Genomic DNA, 26,525 nt, shown 5'->3' on the forward strand with positions numbered 1-26,525 from the left:
TTGAACTGTTCAGAAATTCTATACCACCACAAATATGGTCTTCAAGAAACTAGAGACATCTCCATGCCACATTGACGCATCAAGGCAAGAATGCATTGCAAGAATCATTTCTGAAAATAACTTTCACAGTTTTGAGGTCAAAAAAGAAAAGTCTAGAATACATTTTAAAACATGAAAGAACTTAATGATTTCAATTTTTATTTTAATAGCTGGGAAACTTGAAAACATGAATTAAACGTTAAAAAATAAACTTACTTGGTCTCAGGTTCCTAAACCTGGAATATGATTTTCTGTCAGACATTTTCACTGGAAGTTTTTTGAAACCTAAGTAAAGAGAAAAAGGAGAAATAACGAATTGAATATCATGTCTCTAAGTACCTTATATTAATTTGAAGAACAGGCAGTTTTAGAGTCAATAGTTTTATTGGTATGGGCTTTTAAAAATAACAGAAAATTTAAACTACAGAAGTATCAATACAAGTAAATTTGTGGGTCCAGCACTTTCCATGTTTGCTTCCCCTACTATTAGAAACAGCTGATTTGTCAAAGGAAGAGGAAAAGAAGGATCATAGCCGAAGACTTGTCAAACCTGCTAACTGATCACTTTAAGTAACTTATATGGAGACAATGAAACTAAAGGATGCTACAAAATTAAAGATTAGTCCTTAGGCAAGATAATGGTCTTTGGAGCTCAACTAGTATAACTATCACAGATTTCAATTGAAAGCAAGGGCTTCCAAAGAAAAAGTAAGGCACTGGAAATAAATAACTGATCTCTGTGAATGAAATTCACTTTTCTTTGCCATGTGTTGAAGTATCAGAAGTCAGGCTTGGCATCAAGCAAGATGATAAAACTAACAAGAGCTAATAACAAAATACTTCCAATAGACCTGTAAAATCTAATCAAAAGGGTATTAAACTGAAAAAAAAAGGAAAAGGAGAGTACCTACTAATATTTATCAACTTAAATTCAAAGAAATAGGAAAATGAAAAGCACCAGAAATAACCAGACATTCACCATAAACAAAAGGAAGGGAGGGAGGGAGGAAGGGAGAAAGGGAGGAAGGGAGAAAGGGAGGAAGGAAGGAAGGAAGGAAGGAAGGAAGGAAGGAAGGAAGGAAGGAAGGAAGGAAGGAAGGAAGGAAGGAAGGAAGGAAGGAAGGAAGGAAGGAAGGAAGGAAGGAAGGAAGGAAGGAAGGAAGGGAAGGAAGGGAAGGAAGGAAGGAGGGAAGGAGGGAAGGAGGGAAGGGAAGGAAGGGAAGGAAGGAAGGAGGGAAGGAGGGAAGGAGGGAGGGAGGGAGGGAGGGAGGGAAGGAGGGAGGGAGGGAGGAAGGAAGGAAGGAGGATGGGAGGGAAGAAGGAAAGGGGAAAAAGTTAAGTAGAATTATAGATTGCAGTAATTAAAGAGGAAACTAAGGAAATGACAGTACTATAATATTTTTCTCTTGTCATATAAAATCCATAGAACTGTGATCAATTCTGGGCTCTAGATTAGAGCTAGAGATTAAGAAGAGAGTGACTGGGATGGTAAAGAATATTGAAATAATTCAACGTGAAATTTTTATTAAAGGAAATGGGAACATTTAGCTTGGAAAAGTCAAGTCAGATCAGTACAATAAATATTTATTAGGCACCTCTATGTGTAGTCAGCAATGTGGATCTAAAGAAAATTAAATAATCTCTGCCCTCAAGGAGCTTACATTCTAATGAAGGATAAAAGTATAAATAACTAGGTACACATATATCTCTTTTTACTTCTATCTCCTTTATTCAATTTTTATTTCTTGTGAATTTCTATTTCCAATGGTATTCAGTTTCCCATATTGTGGATAATATGTAAATATTAATCATTCTCCTCCACCACCTTCAATTTTAGTTTGAGACCCTTTTGATTAGATTTTCATATCTCTAAGAGAAAAATAATCTCAGACATTCACCAAAAATATTAACTCACTATCATTTTCCATCTAGCTAGATTTCATTATCTCTAGAAACACCTCCTTAGATCATCTCCCCCCCAATATAAGATTTCATTATATCCTCTTCTTAAACCCCTCCTTTTTTAGCTTCTTTTTATTATCTCTCTTCATTAGATTTTTGTATGTGTTGTGTTTTGTTATTAGATTGTGAATCCCTTGAAGACCGGTGCTATCTTGTACCCCAGATGCTTAGCACAATGTTTGGCATACAGTAGGCACTTAATAAATGTCAATTGACTCTCCCTCTGAAGAAGGCAGTAATAGCTTAGTGGATCAAGAAAAGATTCTTATAGAGGATGATATTTGAGCTTGGTCTTTTTTATAGCTTTTTATTTACAAGATATATACATAGGTTATTTTTCAGCATTGACAATTGCAAAACCTTTTGTTCCAAGTTTTCCTCTCCTTCCCCCCCCCCTCTCCAGATAGGAAGGTAGACCAATATATGTTAAATATGTTAAAGTATAAGTTAAATACAATATATATATTCTTGCAGATGAATTTCCTTATTATTTTTTCTAAGTCATTGAAATAGTTTCTTGGGAGTCTGATTGGTATAGCACTCAATAAATAGATTAGTATAGGTAATATTGTCATCTTTATTATATTTGTTCACCCTATCCAAGAGCACTTAGTATTTTTCCAATTGGTTAGATCTGACTTTATTTGTCTAGAAAGTGTTTTGTAGTTTTGTTGAGCTTGGTTTTAAGGAGGCCAGAGAAACTAAAAGATAGAGGTGAGAGGACAGAACATTTTAGGAATGGTGCAATAGCCCATGCAAAAGTACTAAGATGTGATATGAAATGTTGTGTTCCTAGTACTACAAGTATGCAAGTTCTAAGAACATGCAAGTTCCCAGGACTGGATCATAATGTGCTTGTAGAGCAATAAAGTATAAGAATGGAAAAATAAGAAGGGGACAGGTTTTCAAGATTTTTAAATGTCAAACATAGAAATTTATATTTGATCCTGAAGGAATAGGAAGCCAATTGGATCTCACTGAGCAAAAATGTAACTTGGTCAGATCTACCCTTGGGGGGGGGGGACTCTATCAAGTTAGCTGAGTTGATAATGAATTAGAACAAAGAAAGATTAAGGCAAGGAGGCTAGTTAGAGAGTTCATACATGAGATAAGAAATATTATGCAGACAAAAATAACAAGGGCCTTAAACTAATGAACAACTGTGGAGAGAAGGGGCTATGAGAGATTCTATAAACATGACTAAGATTTGACAACAGATTAGATATGAGGAATGAGAATGAGGAGTCAAGGACAACTAACGCAGCTGAGCCTGGGTGACAGGGTAAAGAAGAAGAATCAGGGGGAAAATACGTTTTACTTTGGTATATCAGAGTTTAAAACTTCTATAGGACTTTTATTTCAGGAGGTCCAAAAAACAGCTGGAGATTCATGTCTGAATCTCAGGATCAAAAGGGAGGGCTCTTTCTGTGCATAGACCAGGAAATGATCATAGAATCCATGGTAGTTGATTAGATAACTATGGTCATATAAAACTATTACCTGGAATGAGGGTGATCAAAAAATAAAAATCAAAGACACTATTATCTGAAGAGTAATTGTGTGGATATGGAATTAATCATAGTCTGCTGGACACCAAAAGCTGAAAATAGGTATAGAAGTTGGGAATTATAAATGAGATTAATTTATGCAAGAAAAAGTATCCCAAATTAAATTTTTGCTACATTGCAAGGTAGTACATGTCTTCTCACTAGAGGCCTTCAAACAAATTTTGTATGACCTCTTTCCGTGTGGTTTTTGTAAGGTACTCTGACATCCTTTTAACATCAAGATTCTATGAATAATTCAGATTATTCTGGGGCATCTAGGTGAAGTAAGGAAAGAATACTAAACCTGTTGTCAGGAAGTCCTGAATTCAAATCCAGTCTTAGACTCTTATTAACTAGACAAGTTACTTAATTTCTGTTTGCCTTCATTCCCTCATATGTAAAATGAGAATCATGATACCATCCTCTTTCCAGGGTAGCTGTGTGGATAGAGTGAGATATATTTGTAAAGTACTTAGCAAAGGATCTATAATGTCTTAACCACAGATTGTGCATTGCTTTAATCAAACTGAGACCCATGGAAGGCCTTAAAAAATTCAAGATCTCCCACTGCATCCAGGACCATCTCCAGTCATCCTGATCTATATCTCACCACTGGACCCAGATGGCTCTGAAGAAGAAAGTGAAGCTGGTAATTTTGCCCACCCCTCCCTCACTTAAATCCAATTCACTTGTATATCATATCATCCTCTTAAAAAACAAAGGACAAACAACAATAACAATAGTATTCTGTAAATGTTACCTTCTATCCTTGTTTCCCCTGAAGATGGGTTATATATTGACTTTTATATTTTAAAAGGAGAGAGAAAAATTCTAGCAAAATGGATGAACAGAATGGTCATGTCTATAGCAAAATAAAGATATATGCCAAATAAATTTTTAAAATAACAAAACATTTTTGTAAGAAAAATCATACTCAAATAAGCAAGCAAAAATGAGGAAAGGAAAAAAACTCCTAAAAATGAATAAATAACATGGGATAAAAGACTTACGAAGAAATTTTCACAGAAAATGAGTAATGCTAGAATTAGCATTACTACTGCAAGTAGACCTCCTGAAATAACACTGAAACAAGTATAAGAAAATTCAGTGGTAGAAAAGCTTAATAAAAGAGGTAATAAAAATAATAAAAGAAATAACAAAAAATACAGAACAAAAGCACTTTCAAGATTTCAAAAAGAGAATCAGACAGCTCAAACAAAAAACAAATAATTTTAATAGTTTAAGAATTTAATAAAATACTGTGGATGGCAAAGTCAGTATGTAAAAAATGTAGCAATAAAATAAAGAATTATAACAGCAAAATTAAAAAAATCAACAAGATTATTACACCTGGAATCTATAAAAGTAAACACAATTTTCCTTGAAGAAGAAATATGACAAGATCATCTGAGAATATTGGTCTCCCAGAAAAGTACAATGAAATTTAAACATCAAACTTCAAGAAACTTTACAAGAAAAAAAGAAAGACACAAAGTAATATTGAAAACAGTAAATTCACCATATATAATATCCCAGGACAGATGTAGAAGAGAATTTAATTTCAATTAACCCATAAAGCAACAAGCTATAAAGGAATTCCAAAAGAAAAATATCCCTGGACCAAACTAATTTACAAGTAATAGCTACTAAATATTTAAAAATCAATTTGTCCTAATGCTACATAAATTATCATTATTAATAAATTTCATCTATATAATGAGATTTTCAAAATGCTTCACGAACATATTTCATATTATTCTCACAGCCCTGGAAATTATATGCTATTATTATTCCTCATTTTATAAATGAAGGAACTGAGATGAAAAAAAGCTAAGTGACTGGCCAAGTCACAAAAAGAGAAGGAATATTTAAGGCAGGATTTTAATTCAAGTCCTTCTGACTCCAAGTCCAGCACTCTACTTACTGTCCCATCTAGTTGTCTTATCTTCAAAAATAATTACAAAAAGTATTAATAAGCTATATAAGAATTAATCTACAAAGAAGGTTTATTAGGCATATATAAATACAACTTAAAAATAATATTTACCTAATAGATGGAAGACTAAAAATTGGAGAAAAAAAAGTCAATGTATTTTGCTGGAGCAGACCAACATTAAAAAAAAAAATGATGAAGCAAGATGCTGTAAACAATCTATTTAGTACAATGTCAATCCAATTGCTAAATGAGGATACAGTATAGAATTAGGCAGCATAAATATATATATGTATATATGTATGTATATATTGCTATTTTGCTAACAGCTGTGTATGCTGTCCATCTTATCTATCTATAGTTATATGACTACATAAAGTAAAGATTATAAAAAGAAATAATTTTAAAAGTAGGAATAAAAGAGGCCCAGCTAGTATCAGCAAATCTCAATTATATTATAAAGCAATATCACCAGTTTAAAAAAAATTAGCAAAGCTATTTAAGGAAATGGACTACATAACTGAGACACATAAGAAATAGCATTCTAATGTTTTTGTTTTTGTTTTATTTTGTTTTTACAAACTCAAAATTAAAAACTACATGGGGAGGCCCAATCTTACTTAACAAGAAATATAACTGACTTGGGCCAATATCTTGTAACATATATTATTTAATAAATTTTAAATAGACAAATGATGTAAACACAAAATCTAACAATTTAAAAGGGGGAGAAACCAAATATAGGAGAAGGGAGTTTATGAAATGCAAAATATGTAATTTTGATCATATAAATTTTACAAGCTTGTAGCAACTAGTACTGTGCTTTCATTGGCTTAAGATATATCTGAGTGGAAAAAAAAAAAAACAAAAAAAAAAACACCTACCTAAAGGTACAGTAGTGTCTACAACACAGATATTTTGTGACTTGCCCAGGGTCACATGATCAGTATATGTTAGAAGTAGGATAGGTCTTCCTAGCTTCCAAGATAGCTATCTATCCACCAACAGTCAATACTTAAATGATAAACTTTTTAATATAAATTTTTAAAACTCATGACTGAATAAAATCAATAGAACTAAAATAAAAGAATTATATAGATATATATGTATATATACAAATACATGTATGTTCACTAAATATATGAAAAAACTCTGTATGAAACAACTCTGATAAAAGTTTGATCACTATCATTAATGAATATTGACATAAAAGTATTGAAAAATAGCAAAAATATTACATATGCAGTAAAATTACCTTGTATATATCCTTAAGAGAATTTGATAATAAAATTTTTTGGGTAGAGTATCCGGAGGAAAGGTTACGTTCCTCCTATTAAGAATTCAAGAAGGGGGTATGCTAAGCTATATAATTTACTACAGTGAGAAGTGTTTGTCTTAAAGGTATAATTTATGAGTCTAGAAACCCTCAGATTCTGAAAAAGTATGAATGAGGAGCACAAGAATGCCCAAGGAGAGAAGCAAAGATCTTTAACTAAAGTTTTTGGATTGAATACTATGTATTATTTATTATTATTTATCATTTTATTGATATTATTTGAACCCTGATTTATATGGCAAGAAAATTGTCTAATACAAAAGAGCTTATTGTAGGGTTCAGGCTGACTTCAAAGATACTCCAAGAAAGATAAATAATTTTATGGAATACTTAGCCCCTACCCAGGGCTTATTTTGGGACCATCTAAAGCTTTTGTCTGGGGTTCTCCAAAACAGATTGATTTACCTATTTATTTTAAATAGATATAAATCTCAAACTGCCTTTCTCTTGGAGACTGACTACAATGTTAAGCACCATGCCTAAGTGAAGGTGCAGCTCAATTCTCCAAGAGCCTCTACAGCTGTTAATCATAACACTTGAAGGAGTTACAAAGCAGCCTTGGAAAATACTCCTTGTGGATTGGGAATGAAATAAATTGGAAGCAGAGGGAAGAGGAGGGAGATCAGACAATACAATGGTCTCTCAGTAGGGAGGTCAAAGAACAGCAGCTGCCTCTCAGTCTCCTTGTATCATCAACCTCTCACATGAAGAGATCCATTCTCCAGGTCTGAGTTAGACCTCCAGAAGCCACTGGGCAGATGGCTCCCACATTACAACATACTACCTACATGAAAATGTCAGGAAAATGTCCTTACACCCTTGTCTATATACAATCTCACAGAGATTTGTGGAGGGAGATTCTTTGACTTAAATTTCTTTCCAAAATTATTTCACATTTTAGAGGTTTATTCTTGTGAACAAAAATATAGTACAAGGAATATAAGAATACTGAATCCAAGAAATCCCATCAGCTTAACAACCATAAAGTGGGGAAGATGTCCAGCAACTTATTTGGTGGTTGTAGCACAAAACTGGTACTAGTTGGAGATGGATAAGAATGCTAGAATAGAAAATCTATTCCTGAAATAATCCATGGATAATTAATTATAAATTTACTAAATCAGGTAACAAGTGATAAACAGATACAGCCATAAATGCTCACCACAATAAAGGAAAAGAAAATTCAGAAATATTTGGCTTCATTAGAAATACAACTCTTACTCTCTATATTCTATTTCACATCTCATTAAATCTGTCAAAAAATTGTAGCACATGTGCTCAGCATTTTTTTAAATTTTTTAAATCGTTTTTATTTACCAGATATATGCATGGGTAATTTTACAACATTGACAATTGCTCTAATTGTCTTTTTGTTCTAATTTCCCCCCCCTTCCTCCCACCCCTACCCCCCAGATGGCAGGTTGACCAATACATGTTAAATATGTTAAAAGTATAAATTAAATACAATATATGTACACATGTCCAAACAGTTGTTTTGCTGAACAAAAAGAATCCGACTTTAAAATAGTGTATAATTAACCTGTGAAGGAAATCCAAAATGCAGGCAGACAAAAATAGAGGGATTGGGATTTCTGTGTAGTGGTTCATAGTCAACTCCTAGAGTTCTTTCGCTGGGTGTAGCTGGTTCAGTTCATTACTGCTCTATTGGAACTGATTTGGTTCATCTCATTGTTGAAAATGGCCACATCCATCAGAATTGATCATTATATACTATTGTTGTTGAAGTCTATAATGATCTCTTGGTCCTACTCATTTCACTCATCAGTTCATGTAAGTCTCTCCAGACCTTTCTAAAATCATCCTGTTGGTCATTTCTTACAGAACAATAATATTCATATACATACAATTTATTCATCCAATCTCCAATTGATGAGCATCCACATAATTTCCAGTTTCTGGCCACCACAAAGAGGGCTGCCACAAACATTCTTGCCCATACAGGTCCCTTTCCCTTTTTTAAGATCTCTTTGGGATACAAACCCCAATAGTAGCACTGCTGGATCACAGAGTATGCACAGTTTGACAACTTTTTGAGCATATTTCCAAATTGCTCTCCAGAATGGCTGGATGTATTCACAATTCCACCAACAATGTATCAGTGTCCCTGTTTTCCCACATCCCCTCCAACCTTCTGCATTATCGTTCCCTGTCATTCTAGCCAATTTGACAGGTGTGGTACCCAGCATTTTTAATTGCTTTCTCAGTCCTTAACATAGTATAAACAGAAATAATGACTTGTTATTCTGGAAATTGCTTTAGATGATGCAAATTTCTGCTAGGAAAACCTCAAACAAAATCATCAACAATAAAAAATTTCCAAAATTGATCATTATCAAAATGAAAACAAAAATAGAGATCCTATATAAGTATCTGATCAATGAAATTAATCTTGTTCCTCATTTCCCTAAATTTTAATATTAAAAAATCTCAAAGAATTTCATGCATCATTTAATTAGTTCTTAGAAGAATTATTAATTATTAATTAGAAGAAGGAAGAATTATCCTGATACCTAATGAAATGTTGCACTCAATGTATTCTGATCCTTTTCATTAGTTCTTTGTCATAGCACCTTTTGTTATAATACATGAATTATATAACAAATAAATTATCAAAATTTAGCACACAAATATTTCCTAAAAAAATAGGAAGCTTATATTTGTTTTCTATGAGATCAGAATCCTTCAAGTCATTTTGACTAACAAATAGATGTACATATTCATATTTAATCCATGTTCATTGAGATCATACAACTTTATTCTCAGGAAATCTTGACAAATGCCAAAAAAGAAAAAATCACAATGAAGCCAATCGGTATCACTATTTAAATCCTAAAGTATGATATTCATTTAATGTATTCATTTTTGTCTTTTCCTTACTGACCCTCTCACCTACTCCCTTCAGACGTTAGAGAAATCCCAGAAATACAAATAAAATCACAATATTAACCAGGTACATGTCCTGCTTACATTGTTTACATAGTTCCATTATTTTAATTAATGACCTGATCTAATTATTACAGCACTTCATATGGGCCAGAATATCTTAAAAAAGCATAACCTAGTGCCTTCATCTCACTTCACATTAAACCAAAGACTACCATTTCTATCTTCTCATATATTAGTTGGAGTTTAGTATTTATTCCTCCTTTATCAAAGTTACATTTTTAAAATTTTTATTTATTTATATTTAATTCACATGCTTTATGAATCATGTTGGGAGAGAAAAATCAGAAAAGGGGGAAAAAACATGGAAGAGAAAAAAAACAGAAAAAAGAAGTGAACATATTGATTTACAATCAATCCCTATAGTTCTTTTTCTGGATGCAGATGGCATTTTCTAACCAATTGTGATATCCAAAATGATTGCCTTGGATCACAAAACTAAGGAGAAGAACCAAATCTTTCATAATTGTTCATGGCACATTCTTCTTGTTATCATGTACAATGTATTCCTAGTTCTGCTTGTTTCCCTTAGCATCAGTTCATGTAAATCTTTCTAAAGATTTCATGGAAAGCCTTTTAAAAATCAGCTTGTTCATCATTTTGTATAGAACAATAACCTTCATATACCACAACATATTCAGCCATTCCCTAATTGATGGGAATCGACTCGTTTTCCAATTTTTGTTGCCACAAAAAGAGCTGCTACAAAGAAATGGATCCTTTTTCCTCCTTTATGCTTTCTTTGGGATACAGACCCAGTAATGACACTGCTGGGTCAAAGAGTATAAACAGTTTTATAGCCCTTTGAGCATAGTTCCTAATTGCTCTCCAGAATAGTTAGATCATTATTAAACAACTCCACCAACAATGCATTAATGTCCCAGTTTTCCTACACCCCCTTCAACATTTAGCATTATCTTTTCCTATTATCTTAGTCAATCTGAGAGATGTGAGGTAGTACCTAAGAATTGTTTTAATTTTCATTACTCTAATCAATAGTGATTTAGAGCATTTTTTCATATTACAATAGATGACTTTTTATTTTCCTCATCTAAAATTTGTCCTTTATCTATTTTTCAATTGGGGAATGACTTATAAATTTGACTTAGTTCTTTATATATTTTAGAACTGAGACCTTTATCAAAAACACTGCCAGTAATGATTTTTCCCAGCTTTGTACTTCCCTTTTAATCTTGTTTCTGTTGGTTTTGTTTGTGGAAATTTTTTTTTTTTAATTTAATGTAATCAAAGTTGTCTACTTTGCCTTTCATAATGTTCTCTAGTTCCTTTTTGGTCCTAAATTCCTCCCTTCTCCAAAGGTCTGATAGATAAATTACTCCTTACTCTGCTAATTTGTTTATAGTATCATCCTTTATGCCTAAATTATGTACCCATTTTGACATTATTTTGGTATGGTATGAGTATGTAGTTCTATGATGAGTTTCTGACAGATTATTTTCTAGTTGTCCCAGCAATTTTTGTCAAATAATGAGTTCTTATCCCAGAAGCCAAAGTTTGAGGGTTTATCAAATACTAGATTACAATAGGCCTTAATTATTGTGACGTGTGTATCTAGTCCACTGATCTACCAACCTATTTCTTAGCCAATACCAAATGGTTTTGATGACTGCTGTGTTATAATACAGGTTTAGGCCTGGTACTGCAAAGCCACCATCTTTTACATTATTTCCATTAATTCCCTTAATATTGACCTTTTGTTCTTCCCAATGAATTTTGTTATTATTTTTCTAGTTATTTCTATTATTCTAGTTCTATAAAATAATTTTTTTATAGTTTTATTGATATGGCATTGAACAAATAGGCCAATTAGGAAGAATTGTCATTTTTATTATATTTGCTCAGCCTACCCATGAGCAATTGATATTTTTTTCAAATTGTTTAGATCTCACTATATTTGTGTGAGAAGTGTTTTGTAATTGTGTTCATAGAGTTCCTGGGGATTTTTGGCAGGTAGACATCAAAATGTTTTATGTTGTCTACAGTTATTTTAAATGGAATTTATCTTTTATGTTGAGCTTTATCAGTGATTTATAGAAATGTGGATAGTATATGTGAGTTTATTTTATGTCCTGCAACTGTTAAAGCTGTTAATTGTTTAGAGTAGGTTTTTGGATGGTTTTTCTAGGATTTTCTAACTATGTCAACATATCACCTACAAAGAGTGATAGTTTTATTTCTTCATTGCCTCTTCTGTTTCCTTTAATTTCTTTTTTCTTATTGCTATAGCCAACATTTCTAGTACAACAATGAATAATAATGGTAATAATGGGCATCTTTGTTTTTTATTCCTGATCTTATTGGGAATGCATCCAGCTTCTCTTCATTACAAATAATGCATGCTGTTGGTTTTAGATAGATATTGCTTATTATCTTAAGGAAAGCTCACTTTTTTCCCTGTGCCTTCTAATGTTTTTAATAGTAATGGGTGATGTATTTTATGAAAAGCTTTTTTCTGCATCTATTGTGATTATCATATGATTTCCGTTAGTTTTGTAACTGATATGGTATAGTTTTCCTTATATTGAACCAGCCTTGATTCCTGGTATAAATCCCATTTGGTCATAGTGTATTATACTGCTGATAACTTGCTGTAATCTCTTTGCCAATATTTTATTTAAGATTTTTGCAATAATGTTCATTAGGGAGATTGGTCTGTAATTTTCTCCCTGTTTTGCTTCTTCTGGTCACAGAAAGAATTTGGCAGAACTCCTTCTTTACCTATTTTTCCAAACAGTTTCCATATTATTGGAATTAATTGTTCTTTAAATGTTTAGTAGAATTCATCTGTAAATTCATCTTGTCCTGTAAATGATTTCTTAGGAAGTCATCATTTACTTTATTTTTTGTTCTAAGATATGAGTATTTAAATAATTTATTTTTTCTTCTGTTATCTGGGCAATTTATATTTTTGTAACTATTTATCCATTTCAGTTAGATTGTCAGATTTGCTGCCATACAGTTTGGCAAAATATCTGCTAATTATTACTTTAATATCTATTTCATTAGTGGTAAGTTTACCCTTTTCGTTTTTGATGTTGGTGATTTGAATTTTTTCTTTCCTTTTGCTAATCAAATTAATCACAGATTTATCTATTTTGTTGTTTGTCTTTCATAAAATCAACACTTAATTTTATTAGTTCAATAATTTTCTTAGTTTCAATTTTATTAATCTCTCCTTTTTGTTTCAAAATTTCTAGTTTGGTATTTAATTGCGGGGGTTAAATTTGTTCTTTTTTTACTTTTTTTAGGTGCATGCACAATTCATTGATCTCTTTCTCTATTTTATTCATGTAGCTATTAGAGATAAAGAATTCCCCAAAGGACTGCTTTGATTGCATCCTGTAGATTTTGGTAAGTTTTTTCATTATTGTCATTCTCTTGGATGAAATTATAGATTGTTTTTGTGATTTGTTGTTTAACCCACTCATTCTTTAGAATTATGTATATTTTTAATTTCCAATTGATTTTTAGTGTATTTTTCTCTATGCCTTTATTTTGAATATAACTTTTATTGCACTGAGGTCTGAAAAGGTAGCATATACAATTTCTGCCTTTCTGCATTTGATTATGTGGTTTTTATGCTCCAATACATGGTCAGTTTTTGAGAAAAAGGTACAATTCTTTCTGTCTCTATTCAATTTTTTCAATAGGTCTATGATATCCAGATTTTCTAGGTTCCTATTAACCACCCTAATTTCTTTCTTATTTATTTGTGTTTAGATTTCTCTGATACTGTGAGAAGGAAAAGTTGACGTCCCTAACTAATATAGTTTTTTTCTTCATATTTCTATTTCTTCATATACCTGGTTTACTATCTTTAGGAATTTGTATGCTCTACCAGTTGGTAGATATATATTTAATGTGGTTACTACTTCATTGGTTATGGTACCCTTTATCAAAATGTACTTTTCTTCCTTATCTCTTTTAATTAGATCTATTCTTATTTTTGCTTTATCTGAGATCACAGTAGCTATCCCAGCTTTTTTAACTTCAGCTGAAGCATAATAAATTCTGCTCCAATCTTTTACCTTTACTCTGTATGTATCTCTGTCAAATGTGTTTCTTATAAACTGCATATTGTAGGATTTTGTTTTTTTAATACACTCAGCTATTAGCTTCTGTTTTATGGAAGAGTTCATGATATAGTTATGATTATCAGCTCTATATGTCCCTCCTCCTATTTTTCTCTCCTGTATATACTTTTGTTCTCTCTTTCCATCCTGTCCTCAGCAGTATTTTTTTAACTACCTCACCCATTCACATATTCAATTAAACAACTCCAAATGGGATCACAACTCACAATTTAAAAAGCTTTAGTCTAGCAGATTCAAAATTCAAATCTTGCCTTAGATTAAGTTCTCTCAACCCTTATTTCCTTATCTCTAAAATGTGGATATACCTCATTGGTAGAAAATCATACAAAAAGAGCTTAAAATGCTATCTATTGCTATTATTTCTATATACATTTGGTCCCATCTATACTTCAAATTATTCCAGAACAAAGATAATATCTAGTAATTTTGTGGGTTGTATTGTGTAGGGGGAGTGCTAAGCCAGGATGGTAGAGAAGAGACAAGTATTTGCCTGAGATCTTCCTGGTTTCCCTCAGAATCAACACCAGATCAAGTCTCTGATGGATTTTGGAGTGACAGAACCCACAAATATTTGAAGTGTAACAAATTTCCAGAAGAAAATATTTTGGAAGAACTTCTGAAAAGTTCTGTCTCAATAGGGCAAGGGAGGACAAGGCCCCAGTGAAGACATACCTCAAGGGGGCTCAGGGCAAAGAGGTCCTAACGTAAAGCAGAGTAATACATACAAAGTAAAGATAAAGACTGGAGCAAAATCTATTATGCTTTGGCTAACATTAAAAAAAAAAAAAGTGAGGGTAGGTACCCTGATCTCAGATCAAGTAAAAGCAAAATCTAATTGTGGATCTAATTAAAAGAGATAAGGAAGGAAACTACATCTTGCTAAAAGATACCATAGATAATGAAGTAATATCAATACTAAATATATATGCACCAAGTGGTACAACATCCAAATTTCTAGAGGAGAAGTTAAGAGAGTTGCAAGGAGAAAGAGGCAGCAAACTATGCTAGTGGGGGATCTCAACGTCCTGCTATCAGAATTAGATAAATCTAACCACAAAATAAACAAAAACTGAATGGGAACAGAAAGGAATATACATTTTTCTCAGAGGTACATGGAACCTACACAAAAATTGATCATATATTAGGGCAGAAAAACCTCAAAATCAAATACAGAAAGGCAGAAATAGTAAAAACATATTTTTTCAGATCATGATGCAATAATTACATGTTATAAAGGTTCAGGAAAAAACAGAACAAAAGTTAATTGGAAACTAAATAATCTAATCCTAAAGAATGAGTGGGTAAAATAATAAATCATAGACACAATTGATAATTCATCCAAGAGAATGAAAATAATGAGATGACATACCAAAATTTGTGGGATACAGCCAAAACAGTTCTTAGGGGAAATTTTGTATCTCTAAATAGCTACATAAATAAAATTGAAAAGGAAAAGATAAATGAAGTTTGCATGCAACTAAAAAGCTAGAAAAAAGAAAAAACTAAAAATTTCCAATTAAATACCAAATTTGAAATTCTGAAAATAAAGGGGAAATTAATAAAATTGAAAGCAAGAAAATCATTGAACCTAATAAACAAAACTAAAAGTTGGCTTTATTAAAAAACAACAACAAAATAAACTTTTAGCTATTTTGATTAGAAAAAGAAGAAAATCAAATTGTTAGTATAAAAAATGAAAAGGGTGAACTTTCCACCAGTGAAAAGGAAATTACAGCAATACTTAGGAGATATTTTGCCCAACTGTATGCCAACACATCCTAATAATCTAAGTGAAATAGATAAATTACTTGCAAAGATATATATTGCCCAGATTAACAGAGGAAGAAATAAATTATTTTAATAGTCCCACTTTAGAAAAAAAGAAATCGAACAAGGTATTGATCAACTCCATAAGAAACAATCTCCAGGATCAGATGGATTTACAAACATTTAAACATTTAAAGAATAATTAATTCCAATACTATCTAAACCATTTGGAAAAATAAGGGGAAAAGGAGTTCTACCAAATTCCTTTTATGACATAGATATGGTGCTGATACCTAAACTCGGTAAGGTCAAAACAGAGAAAGAAAATTATAGACCAATTTTCTTAATGAATATTGATGCAAAAATCTTAAATAAAATGGTAGAAAAGAAAAGCAATAGAAAATTAACTTGAAATGAACTAACAAAATTATCATTATTAATCATATTTGATAAGTTAATATATAATTAAACAAGCATATAATCTATTCTAATCAGAAAAGAAAAAAACTCAAAGTCTGGGTGAAGATATAAAAGAAAATAGTAAAGGTGACAATAATGCAAAAACATTTAACACAAATGAAAAAACAGTAACAATGACAGAGGAAAAGGTAAAGTTAGCAGTTCATTCTAAAGGTAAAACTATCTATAATGGGGAGGGAGAAATAAGATTTAACTATGGCAAAAAAAATAGTGTAAAAATTGTAGTAATGATGTTTTACTAACTTGATTTTGTAATTAAAATAAATATGAGCATTTGTTATATGTCACAGGCAGGATTTGAATTCAGGTCAGACCTCTACTAAATATATTCCATACCCTTCTCCTGACAAATGGTATGTTTTTATAAAAAGTAAGAGAAATTTTTTAAAAAATCTTAAAATCAGTAATTTTCATATTTCTTTTAATTACACTTTACTAATACATAGTATTAGTCACAATACAAATGATAGTATGAGGAAATTTTCTGGATGGCAAAGAATTAAAATTAAGGGGATGCCCATCAATTGGTGAATGGCTAAACAAAATGCATTATATGAAATTAATGTAATACTATTATGTTATAAGAAATAATGAGGGAACAGATTTCAGAAATACCTAGAAAGATTTACATGAACTAATGATGATTGAAGGGATCAGAACCAGAAGCACATTGTGCACAATAAAAGCAACATTATGCAGTAATCAACTTTCATAGATTTAGCTCTCTTCTGCAATACAGTGATAAAAGACAATTCCCAAAGACCCATGGATGGAAAATGCTATCTACACCCAGAGAAAGAACAATGAAATCTGAATAAAGATTGAAGAATACTAGTTCCACTTTTTTTCTTTTTTGCATTTTTCTTTCTAGTGTTTTTCCCTTTTGTTTTGATTCTTCTTTTACAACATGATTTGTAAGGAGCCTTTAAATGGGCTGCACCACAGCGCATCATTGAGGCCTGGAAGTAATCTCTGTGGATATTAGGACTGTCCTTGGGCAGGATCCTGGCCATATTGAGATAGCTTCTTAATGGGTGACTTTCTCGCTGATTGGCTGTGTGTGTGACCTCACAGGCCCTATGCAAGCCCACTGCAGGCAGCAGGCGGTTCTCTTTAACCTGGCGTTCTTCACCTTGGCTTCCTAGCCTGGGTGGCCAAGCCAAGATGGATAGCCAAAAGAGGTAAGGGTTTTGGTAGTGAACACATGGGTCTTCTGACCAGGTGTTCACTTGGGAACCAACAAGTCAGGGCATCAGTTAGGGCATTATGTGAGTAGGTATAATAAAGGCTTTTAAGATTACACGTGGTTGTTCTTGAGTGTGCTACCGGTTATTAAGCTATAGATTCAAGAGATTGTGGCCAGAGACCTTAGAAGGCCTCAGAGGAGGAGAACCAGGTAGAGTTCACACTGCAAAGGACATTGGTCAAAGGTACTCTGGTGGGTCTAGGACAGACTAGTAATTGTAACTGCCAGGAGAGCATGTTACAATGATTAATGTAGAAATATATTCAATATGATTGTACATGTATAATATATCAGATTGTTTGCCTTCTTGGGGATGGAGAAATGGAAATCAAAATCTTATAAAAATGAATATTGAAAATGTTTTCATATATAATTGGGGGAAAATAAATTATTCAGAGAGAGAGAAAGAGGGAGAGAGGGGAAAAAGAAGAGAGACAGAGACATAGGCAACAGAGACATAGAGGGGGATAGAGACAGAGACAAAGAAACACAGATACACAGAGAGACAGAAAGAGAGAGAGAGAGAGACTGGCTTGCCTTGGTTATTGGAAGGATAAATGACTAACCAAAAGTAACAAAACCAATTTCAGAGGAAGGATCTGCATTCTCCTGATTTTGAGGTCAGTTTTCTATTCATCACACCACAATGTAATTTGTTTTAAATGCCCTATCATACCTACTAATGTTAATAGTTTTTCTTCTCCTTATAACTCTGAGATAGGGACAATAGATATTGGTATCTTCAGTGTCATAACATGAGAAACTAAGACAACAAAAAATTGATTTGTTCTGTAGTTGTTGTTTTAGACCTAGATCTCAGATGTTGTAGTTCCAAATTTAAAGCTCATTGAACTCAGCTATAACATGCAAATATACTTATAATTGGTAATACAACTGAATGCATTTTCTTGTTCCTATAATATTTTATATTTGTAATTGAATGACAGTGAGTACCAATTACCACTGAATTGAGGAAATGTAAGTTTCTTCAAAATTCTTCCATGTTAGTAGAAATCACATTATATTTCTCATAATATTTTGACCATGAAATAGTTCCATTTTATTTTTTAATTTATGAAAAATAAGCTGTAAAAATAAAGACAAAGATATCTATGTACAAAGATATATATATATATATATATGTAGCTTTAAAAAAAGAAGACAATTATTTTATTCATTCATTGGCATCCATTTGTATTTTCTTTAAAATATAGTTGCTTTAATTCTGTGATATAAAGGCTTCCCTCAGCTACTTTAAGCATTTATTTTAGAAAAAGTACTAGTTATAACTCAAAATACAAAAGAGAATCTTATTTACTTTTAAAAACTTATTTAAAAGCAATCAATAATTCATTTTATAGAGAAGGCTAAAAGAGAATTAATAAAATATTTACCACGAGTGGTTTGAGCAGTTGCTAGTTTAATGTTTAGAAATTAAGCTTTCTCAACTGAGAATATTAGTAAGCTTGAGTTTTCAGGTTTTGGTTTATTTTCTTTTAAAGAAAAACAAAAGTTTTAATCTCCTACTTTTCACATTAAGAGAGGAATATATAACAAGTGCTTATTTTTTTTAAGATATCTTTAAGAACCATATTATGATCAATTAAAGTGAAAAAAGGGAGATAGAATAAGCCAGTGAGCCAGAAAGACAAGGACAGTAAGAAATAAAGGAAGAGAAGAATATTAAAGAAGAGAAGAGATGAAACAGAAAAATCTGAAATGATTCATGCTCCATTAGCTCCCATCCCTATTATCACCCTACTCCCACTGTACTTTAGAATAAATACTCTTCAATTACAATAACTGGAGAAAATTTACCTCCTCCTATGCCTCTGTTCCCACCAAGCAACATATCCCACACTCCTACTTCCTGAAATATCTGTTTTTTAGTTCAGCAATTCATCCTGCAGCTCCATTCCTCCACCTCAATTCAGAAAAAGCCTTTATTAACCCATCACCAAGTGAGCAGAGAAGTCCCACCAGTTTCCCAGTAGAGCCCAATCCTGAAAAATTTAGGCCCCCATGGCTGCTAAAAGTATATTTTCCTTAAATTCACCTACTAGAAACTTATCTCTGACAATCTCAAATATTTGCTTTTCTGTTATTGAAAGAATTACCTCAAAATAAAGCACCAAATAAAGTATTGGCTAGTATATCAAGAATGTGTCTTGATTATTGTTTTTGTTGCTCAGTTGTTTTAGTCACATAAACCCATTTAAAGTTTTCTTGCAAAAATACTAGAATATTTTTCCATTTTCTTCTCTAGCTTATTTAACAGATGTGGAAAGTGAGGCAAACAGGTTTTAAGTGATTTGCTTAGGATCACACAGATAGTAAGTGTCTGGGGAGGATTTTGAACTCTTGAAGAATTTTCCTGTTTTCAAGTCCAGTGCTCTATCCACTTTGCCACCTACCTGCCCTTATCTAATCATTAAAATCTTTTTAAAAATATTTTTATTCACAAATATGAGCTGCCAAAAGTTTAATTTTATGAAGAGATCCATGGGTCCTTTAAACAGAAGCTAATGTTCAAATCCAATCTGGAGGAGCCTTCCATCCTGATTGCATTCTATGCAACCAGGACCTACTATCAGCCAATCTTTGTGTTGGGCTCTGGAGTTTCAAATTCAGAAATAAGATGATTTTGTGCTCCTAGAATTTATATTCGACTAGAGGAAGCAACAGCACCAGAGGCAAACATATGCAACTAGACTGAGTTTTTTGTTTGTTTTTATTTTGCTGTTGCTGCTGTGGTTGTCCAAACCTAAGATTTCCTCATTTATTTCATTGAAGGAAAATTATAGTGTTAGAGAGTAGCCTAAACATTGAGACATCAAGTGACTTGCCTACAGTCACGCAATTAGGAGACAGGCAGGATTTGAAGCAGGGAATGAGGGAGGGAGGAGATGGAATGCTGCATTCTGGGGGGAACAAGATGGTAAGTCCGGTAGGAATACAGTTGAGACCATCAATCTGGAAAAAAAAACCAGTATTTGCTCATCTTTTAAAAAAAAAAGTTTATGCTATTAGCTATTTTGTAATATATTATTACTAAATTTGATATTTTTACATTCTCTAACCCAGTTTTTCAACTCTTATATAACTGTTCTCCCAACATATGATTATAGCATAACCCAAGATAAGATGGTTCAGGTGGAATGGCACAGTGGACACAGGACCAGTCCTGAAGTCAGGAGGACTCATCTTCCTGAGTTCAAATCTGGCCTCAGACATTTACTAGCTGTGTGACCTTTGAGCAAGTAACTAAAACCTGGTTTATCTCAGTTTCCGCATCTGTAAAATGAGCTGGAGGAGGAAATAACAAGCCATTCTAGTTTCCCTGCTAAGAAAACCTTAAATGAGATAGCAAGAGTCAAACAGGACTGAAAAATAATTAAACATCAGCATAATATCACATCTTCTCATTACCTCTTTAATTGTTCCAATACCATCCTTTTGCCATATAGAGATATTTTAATACATTCTTCCTAAACCTTCTTGTCTATATTTCTGTCCTTTCCACTTCCAGTTATTGGTTTGTTTGTTTTTTCTCCCCTTGATTTGATTATTTTCACAATAACTCACAGTGATAGGAAAATAGATGTGAAATCACTGTGAAAAGTTAAAAAGCATTATATAAATATGATTTATTATGATGATAACTATGTAATTGTGTCTGGATCCACTCCTTTCTATCATGAATAAATCTCTCTTGTTTACAATTGCCTGATTATTTTGTGCACTGCAAGAACAGAAGTTAGATTAAAACATGAGCTAGTACAGCCTAATGCAGCATTTCTCAAACTGTGTTTGGGGAAATCCAGTTTAGAGCCCTGGTGGTCCAAGCAGAGCACAAATGATGTGGAAAAACCTTCAGTGCTAAGGATATTTTTCAATCTAAGAACAGCATGAGAGACTTTGTTAAACACTTAATGAAATCTAAGCCAACTTTATTTACAGCATTCTCCTGATCTGCCAGGCTAATGTTGCTATCCAGTCATTTCATTTATTTTTGACTCTTCATGATTTCATTTGGGATTTTCTGAGAAAAGACACTAGACTAATTTGCCATGTCTTTCTCCAGCTCATTTTACAAATAAAATTTTGAGGAAAATTGGGTTAAGTGATTTGCAAAAGGTCCTGTGGCTACTGTGTTAGACCAGATTTGAACCCTGACTGTAGACCCAGCACTCTGTCCACAGTACCACCTAGCTCTGATAGGCAACCACAAGAGATAATAACGATAATAATGACAATGATAATAACAACCTGATACAAGATTTTAAGGCAGCTAGGTGACAGAGTGGATAGAATGCTGGGCTTATAGTCAAAAGTACTATCTTTTTTTTTTTTTTTTTGAGGCTGGGGTTAAGTGACTTGCCCAGGGTCACACAGCTAGGAAGTGTTAAGTGTCTGAGACCACATCTGAACTCGGGTCCTCCTGAATTCAAGGCTGATGCTCAATCCACTGGGCCACCTTGCTGCCCCAAGAGTACTATCTTCCTAAATTCAAATCTGGTCTCAGACACATGATAACTGTGTGACCCTGAACAACTCACTTAACCCTATTTGCCTCAGTTCTCTCATCTATAAAATGAATTGGAGAAGAATTGGAGAAACCACTCCAGTATCTTTGCCAAGAATATCTCAAATGGAGTCATGGAAAGTCAGAATCATTTGAATAACTAAACAACAATAAAATAGAGCTTAAGCTATATAAAATATTGTACATATATTATCTCATTTGACCCTCACAACAACCCTGACAGGTAGGTACCAGTATTATCCCCATTTTACTTTTGAGGAAACTGAGATAGAAAAGAAGTTAATTTATTTGTTCATAATCACATGGCTAATAGGCAGGATTAGGTCTTCCTGATTTCTGAGCAATGATATTTTTATTCATTTTTTAAAACCTGAAATTGAGCTAATTTCCTTTATTTTGTTTCAAAATTTTCCTTCCATTATCTCCCACAATGAATTTTGTAAGTGATTCCATATTCCCAACAGACCCTTGAAGAGCATTTTTGTATTCTCTCAAAACTTCTTCAAGTTTAGGAAACCTAGTCCAATAAGAAATTATCCAATTTTGGATCTATCACAGACTATATGACTTTACCCAAATTATAAGTTTCATTATTCCAGACCTTCTATCTGTAAAATAAGCCTACAACTTAATTCAATCGGTAAACCTTGCAAATGTTTTAGAATAAAATGTGACAATACATATTAATGCATTTTTCTTTTTTTTCTCTAGTTTATTTATTTTCAATACACATTACTTTATGAATGATGTTTGTAGAGAAAAGCAAAAGGGAAAAGCCATAGGAATGATTAAAAAAAAAAAAAACAAAGTGAACTTAGCATGTGTTAATTTACATTCAGTCTTCTTAGTTCTTTTTCTGGGTGTAGATGGCATTTTCTGTCCAAAGTCTATTGAGATTGTTTTGGATCTGAACCATCGAGAAGAACCAAGCTTTCATAGTTGATCATCACACATTCTTTCTGTTATTGTGCACAATGCATTCCTGGTTCTGCTTGTTTTACTCAGCATCAGTTAATGTAAACCTTTCCAGGCCTTTTAAGATCAGCTTGTTCATCATTTTTATAGAACAATAATATTCCATTACCTTCATATACTACAACTTGTTCAGGCATTCCTCAATTGATGGGCATCTACTTATTTTGCAATTCTTTGCTATCACCAAAAGATCTGGTACAAATATATGGGTCCTTTGCCCTCTTTTAAGATTTCCTTGGAATACAGATCTTGTAATGGCACTGCTGAGTCAATGGGTATGCACTGTTTCATAGCCCTTTGGGCTCTATAGAATGGTTGGATCATTTCACAACTTCACCAACATATTAGTGTCCCAGTTTTCCCATATCTTTTCCAACATTTATCATTATCTTTTCCTGTCATCTTAGTCAATCTGAGAGGTGTGATGTGGTACCTCAGAGTTGTTTTAATTGCATTTCTCTGATCAATAGTGATTTAGAGCATTTTTTAATAAACTATAAATGGCTTCAATCTAAAACAAAATATGGAACCATTCAGTTTGCTGGCAGGGTGCTTGATAGACTGTCCAGGTTTCACAGACATACAACAAGGTCAGCACATTATCTTTGTAGACCTTTAGTTTAGAAGTCAGTCTAATTCATCTTCTCTCTCACACTTTCCTTTGGAACTTCCTGAACACTGAGCTAACTCTGGAATTGCATTCATCAACCTCATCTTCTATGTAGACATCCCTAGAAAGTACACTGCCAAGGTAAGTGAACTTATCAACAGCATTCAAAATTTCTCCACTCTAACAAATGGTTCCACATATGGATGATGTGGTGATGGCTAGAGAAATGCCTGTGTTTTCTTAATGTTAATCATTAGGCCCAAATTAGCATAAGAGGCAGAGAATCAATGCATAGTTTGTTACATCCCAATCTCAAACGCTGCATTGAGTGCATAATCAACTGTGAACAAAAAGTCACATACCAATTCTCTTTCCACTTGAAATCTTGGTTGTAGCCTTTACAAGTAAAATAATTTATTGTCAATATGGCAGCTCACCTTGATATCATTTTTATACTCACTGAAAGTATCCAATAATATCATAGAAAACATCATGGCAGCACAGCATCCATTATCTATGCAAACATAGCATCATGAAACTAATATTTCTCAAATGTAGTGTAATGAAAACTCATATTTGAGATAAAAATGTATTATGATCAACAAAGTTATGCCCATTTACTAGCAAAGAGGTATTTTCCAAAAATCAGAAACAAAACAACAAATGAAAGGGATAGAAGGAAAGGGATTGGCTATCAGAAAGGCAAAACTGCCTTATCTATAATAATAATGGAGCCAAACCACAAGTGTATATAATAATTAATGGTCTCAAAATATAACTGCATCATGTTTTATTTCTTAGTTATAAATATTAATTTATAATTAGTTAGGGAAGATTAATATGGATTTCACTCTTCCTAGTATTAACAAAAGCAATAAAAAGAATTGCAAAATGGCAGAAAGTAACAAATGAATTGCTTTTAACAGTAAATATGACAGATCTGGATTAAAATAGGAATTAAAGAATAGATCAAAGAGAATCTATCATTATTGTTTACAAGAAATATATTTAAAATGGAGACTGATAAATGAAAATTTAAAGTACCATTGAAATATGTGATGAACCTTCAAATTAAAAGAAAAGGTTCATAATAAAGTAAAATTAAATTTAAATAAATGGAAAGAGAGTTGCATTACATAATGGTCAAATGAATAATGAATAACAGAATTATTATATTCAATTTATTTGGCCAAAATAAATTGGCTCAATTAATTTTTAAAAATTAATAGAAATATAAGTAGAAATAGGCTAAAAAAATAACAAAATTGGAGAACAAGAGAATGTCAACACTCTGATATTGTAATGTGAAGTGAAATTAAAGACCTAAACTGTTTATACCTTTAAGTTCACATTTACAATAAAGAAAACTACATAGCAGTAGAGAAGTTACATTTTTTTTTGCATGCACACAGAACATTCAACCCAAAATAGTCACAGAAAGGATTGATAACAATCAAAAATTATGTTGTTATACTTCTAGGCCACCGTGCAAGAAAAAAAGGAACTAAATAACAACAATATGAGAAAGATGCAAGACTGCCTACAGTCTACCTACAGGAGATGAAAACTAATTAAATAATATTTGGGTTGAAAAAGACACCAGAAAAATAATCATAGAATATTTAAAATATCTTTAATCCTACCATATGTCAAAAGCAAAATCAGTGGCTACCTAAACCTGTTTTTAGGTACAAATTTGTATGAGGAAGACATTATTTTACACAATATTAAAAGGGGGGAAAGAACAAAAATTAAGTTAACTTAAGCAATAGAAACAGAAAAAAATACATAAAAAGAAAAGTAAAATGAAAGAAAAAAATTAAAAACAAAAAAAATTAAAGAATAATTGAACTGATAATCCATAAATTGCTGAATAGGTCAATAAAACATAATAATTAACAAAATTATTTTTTTTTAAGGAGAGGGCAAATGAAATCAACAAAACCACAAATAGAAAAGAAAAATCAGAACAAAAAATCAAGAAAATATTTAAGTATTTAAATATATACATATCTTTAAAAAAAAAAATTAGGGGCCTTAAAGGAAATAGAAAAAAAAGATTAAATACATAAACTGCCCAAAATTTATTGACAAAAGTCAATAAAGCAATATAAAAAAAAAAACAAAAACAAATAGGACAACTCATAAGGAATCTCCCATTTAAAAAGTCCTCCTGGCCCAGATAGATTTTCAACAGATTTATTTCCAACATTATAAAAATAAACAATCCCTATACTATACTAATTCTTCATAATATGAGAAAAAATTGTATACTATCTATTACCTTTTATGAGCCAAATATACTGTAGATCTTAACCAAATAAAGTTAACATTAAAAATGAAATTATTTCCCTAATAAACATAATAGATATGAACATTTTAAATAAAATATAAGCTAATTAAATTCAATCATGCATTATATTATGCCACAAATACTACTGATGTAATAAAATGTATAAATAAGAGAATGTCAAAAATTATTATCACTAATGAGGGAAGAATCTTTAAATAAAATTTAATACAGACTAAAAAAGATGAGAAAAGAAGAATGTTATACAAATATTAAGAGCTGACATAATAAGCAATATAGAAATATTAGAAGCATTATCTCTAAACACATATATACAATCTTATTTTTTCACATGTACAATTTTGAAAAATGACTTCTTTCAGCATTTTGATTTAATATTAGAAATCTCAGCAATAAAAAATACAAGGAAAAGTTATTAAACAGCACTGGAAATGAAGTCAAATATTACTTTTATAAATGATAAAGTATGAGTGTGTGCATGCACGCATTTGTGTTAAATTTTAGTTTCAACCAAAAGTTATATAGAGTCAATAAGTGAGTTCAGCAAATTTGCTAGATAAAAGAATAGCCCACAAAAATCATATGTATTCTATTAACTTACAATAACGATAAATAAAACATGACAAGGAAACTCCACTTTTAATAATAAAATCTGTTAAATATTTAATTAATGTATGTAAAATACATAATATAA

The 26,525-nt window shown here is 32.0% G+C and overlaps 1 protein-coding gene across 1 annotated transcript in view; it reads right to left on the bottom strand.

Annotated features, from left to right (window-relative positions):
- CCDC178 (coiled-coil domain containing 178) overlaps positions 1 to 26,525 on the bottom strand; it is a 630,290-nt gene that overhangs the window by 569,741 nt on the left and 34,024 nt on the right. The window contains exon 2 of the mRNA XM_074277537.1: positions 256 to 324. Coding sequence (XP_074133638.1) covers positions 256 to 301 — 46 coding nt within the window. The 5' untranslated portion in view covers positions 302 to 324. The remainder of the gene's footprint in view (positions 1 to 255; positions 325 to 26,525) is intronic.

This window comes from Sminthopsis crassicaudata, chromosome 1, assembly GCF_048593235.1.
Source record: "Sminthopsis crassicaudata isolate SCR6 chromosome 1, ASM4859323v1, whole genome shotgun sequence".
Classification (NCBI taxonomy): domain Eukaryota; kingdom Metazoa; phylum Chordata; class Mammalia; order Dasyuromorphia; family Dasyuridae; genus Sminthopsis; species Sminthopsis crassicaudata.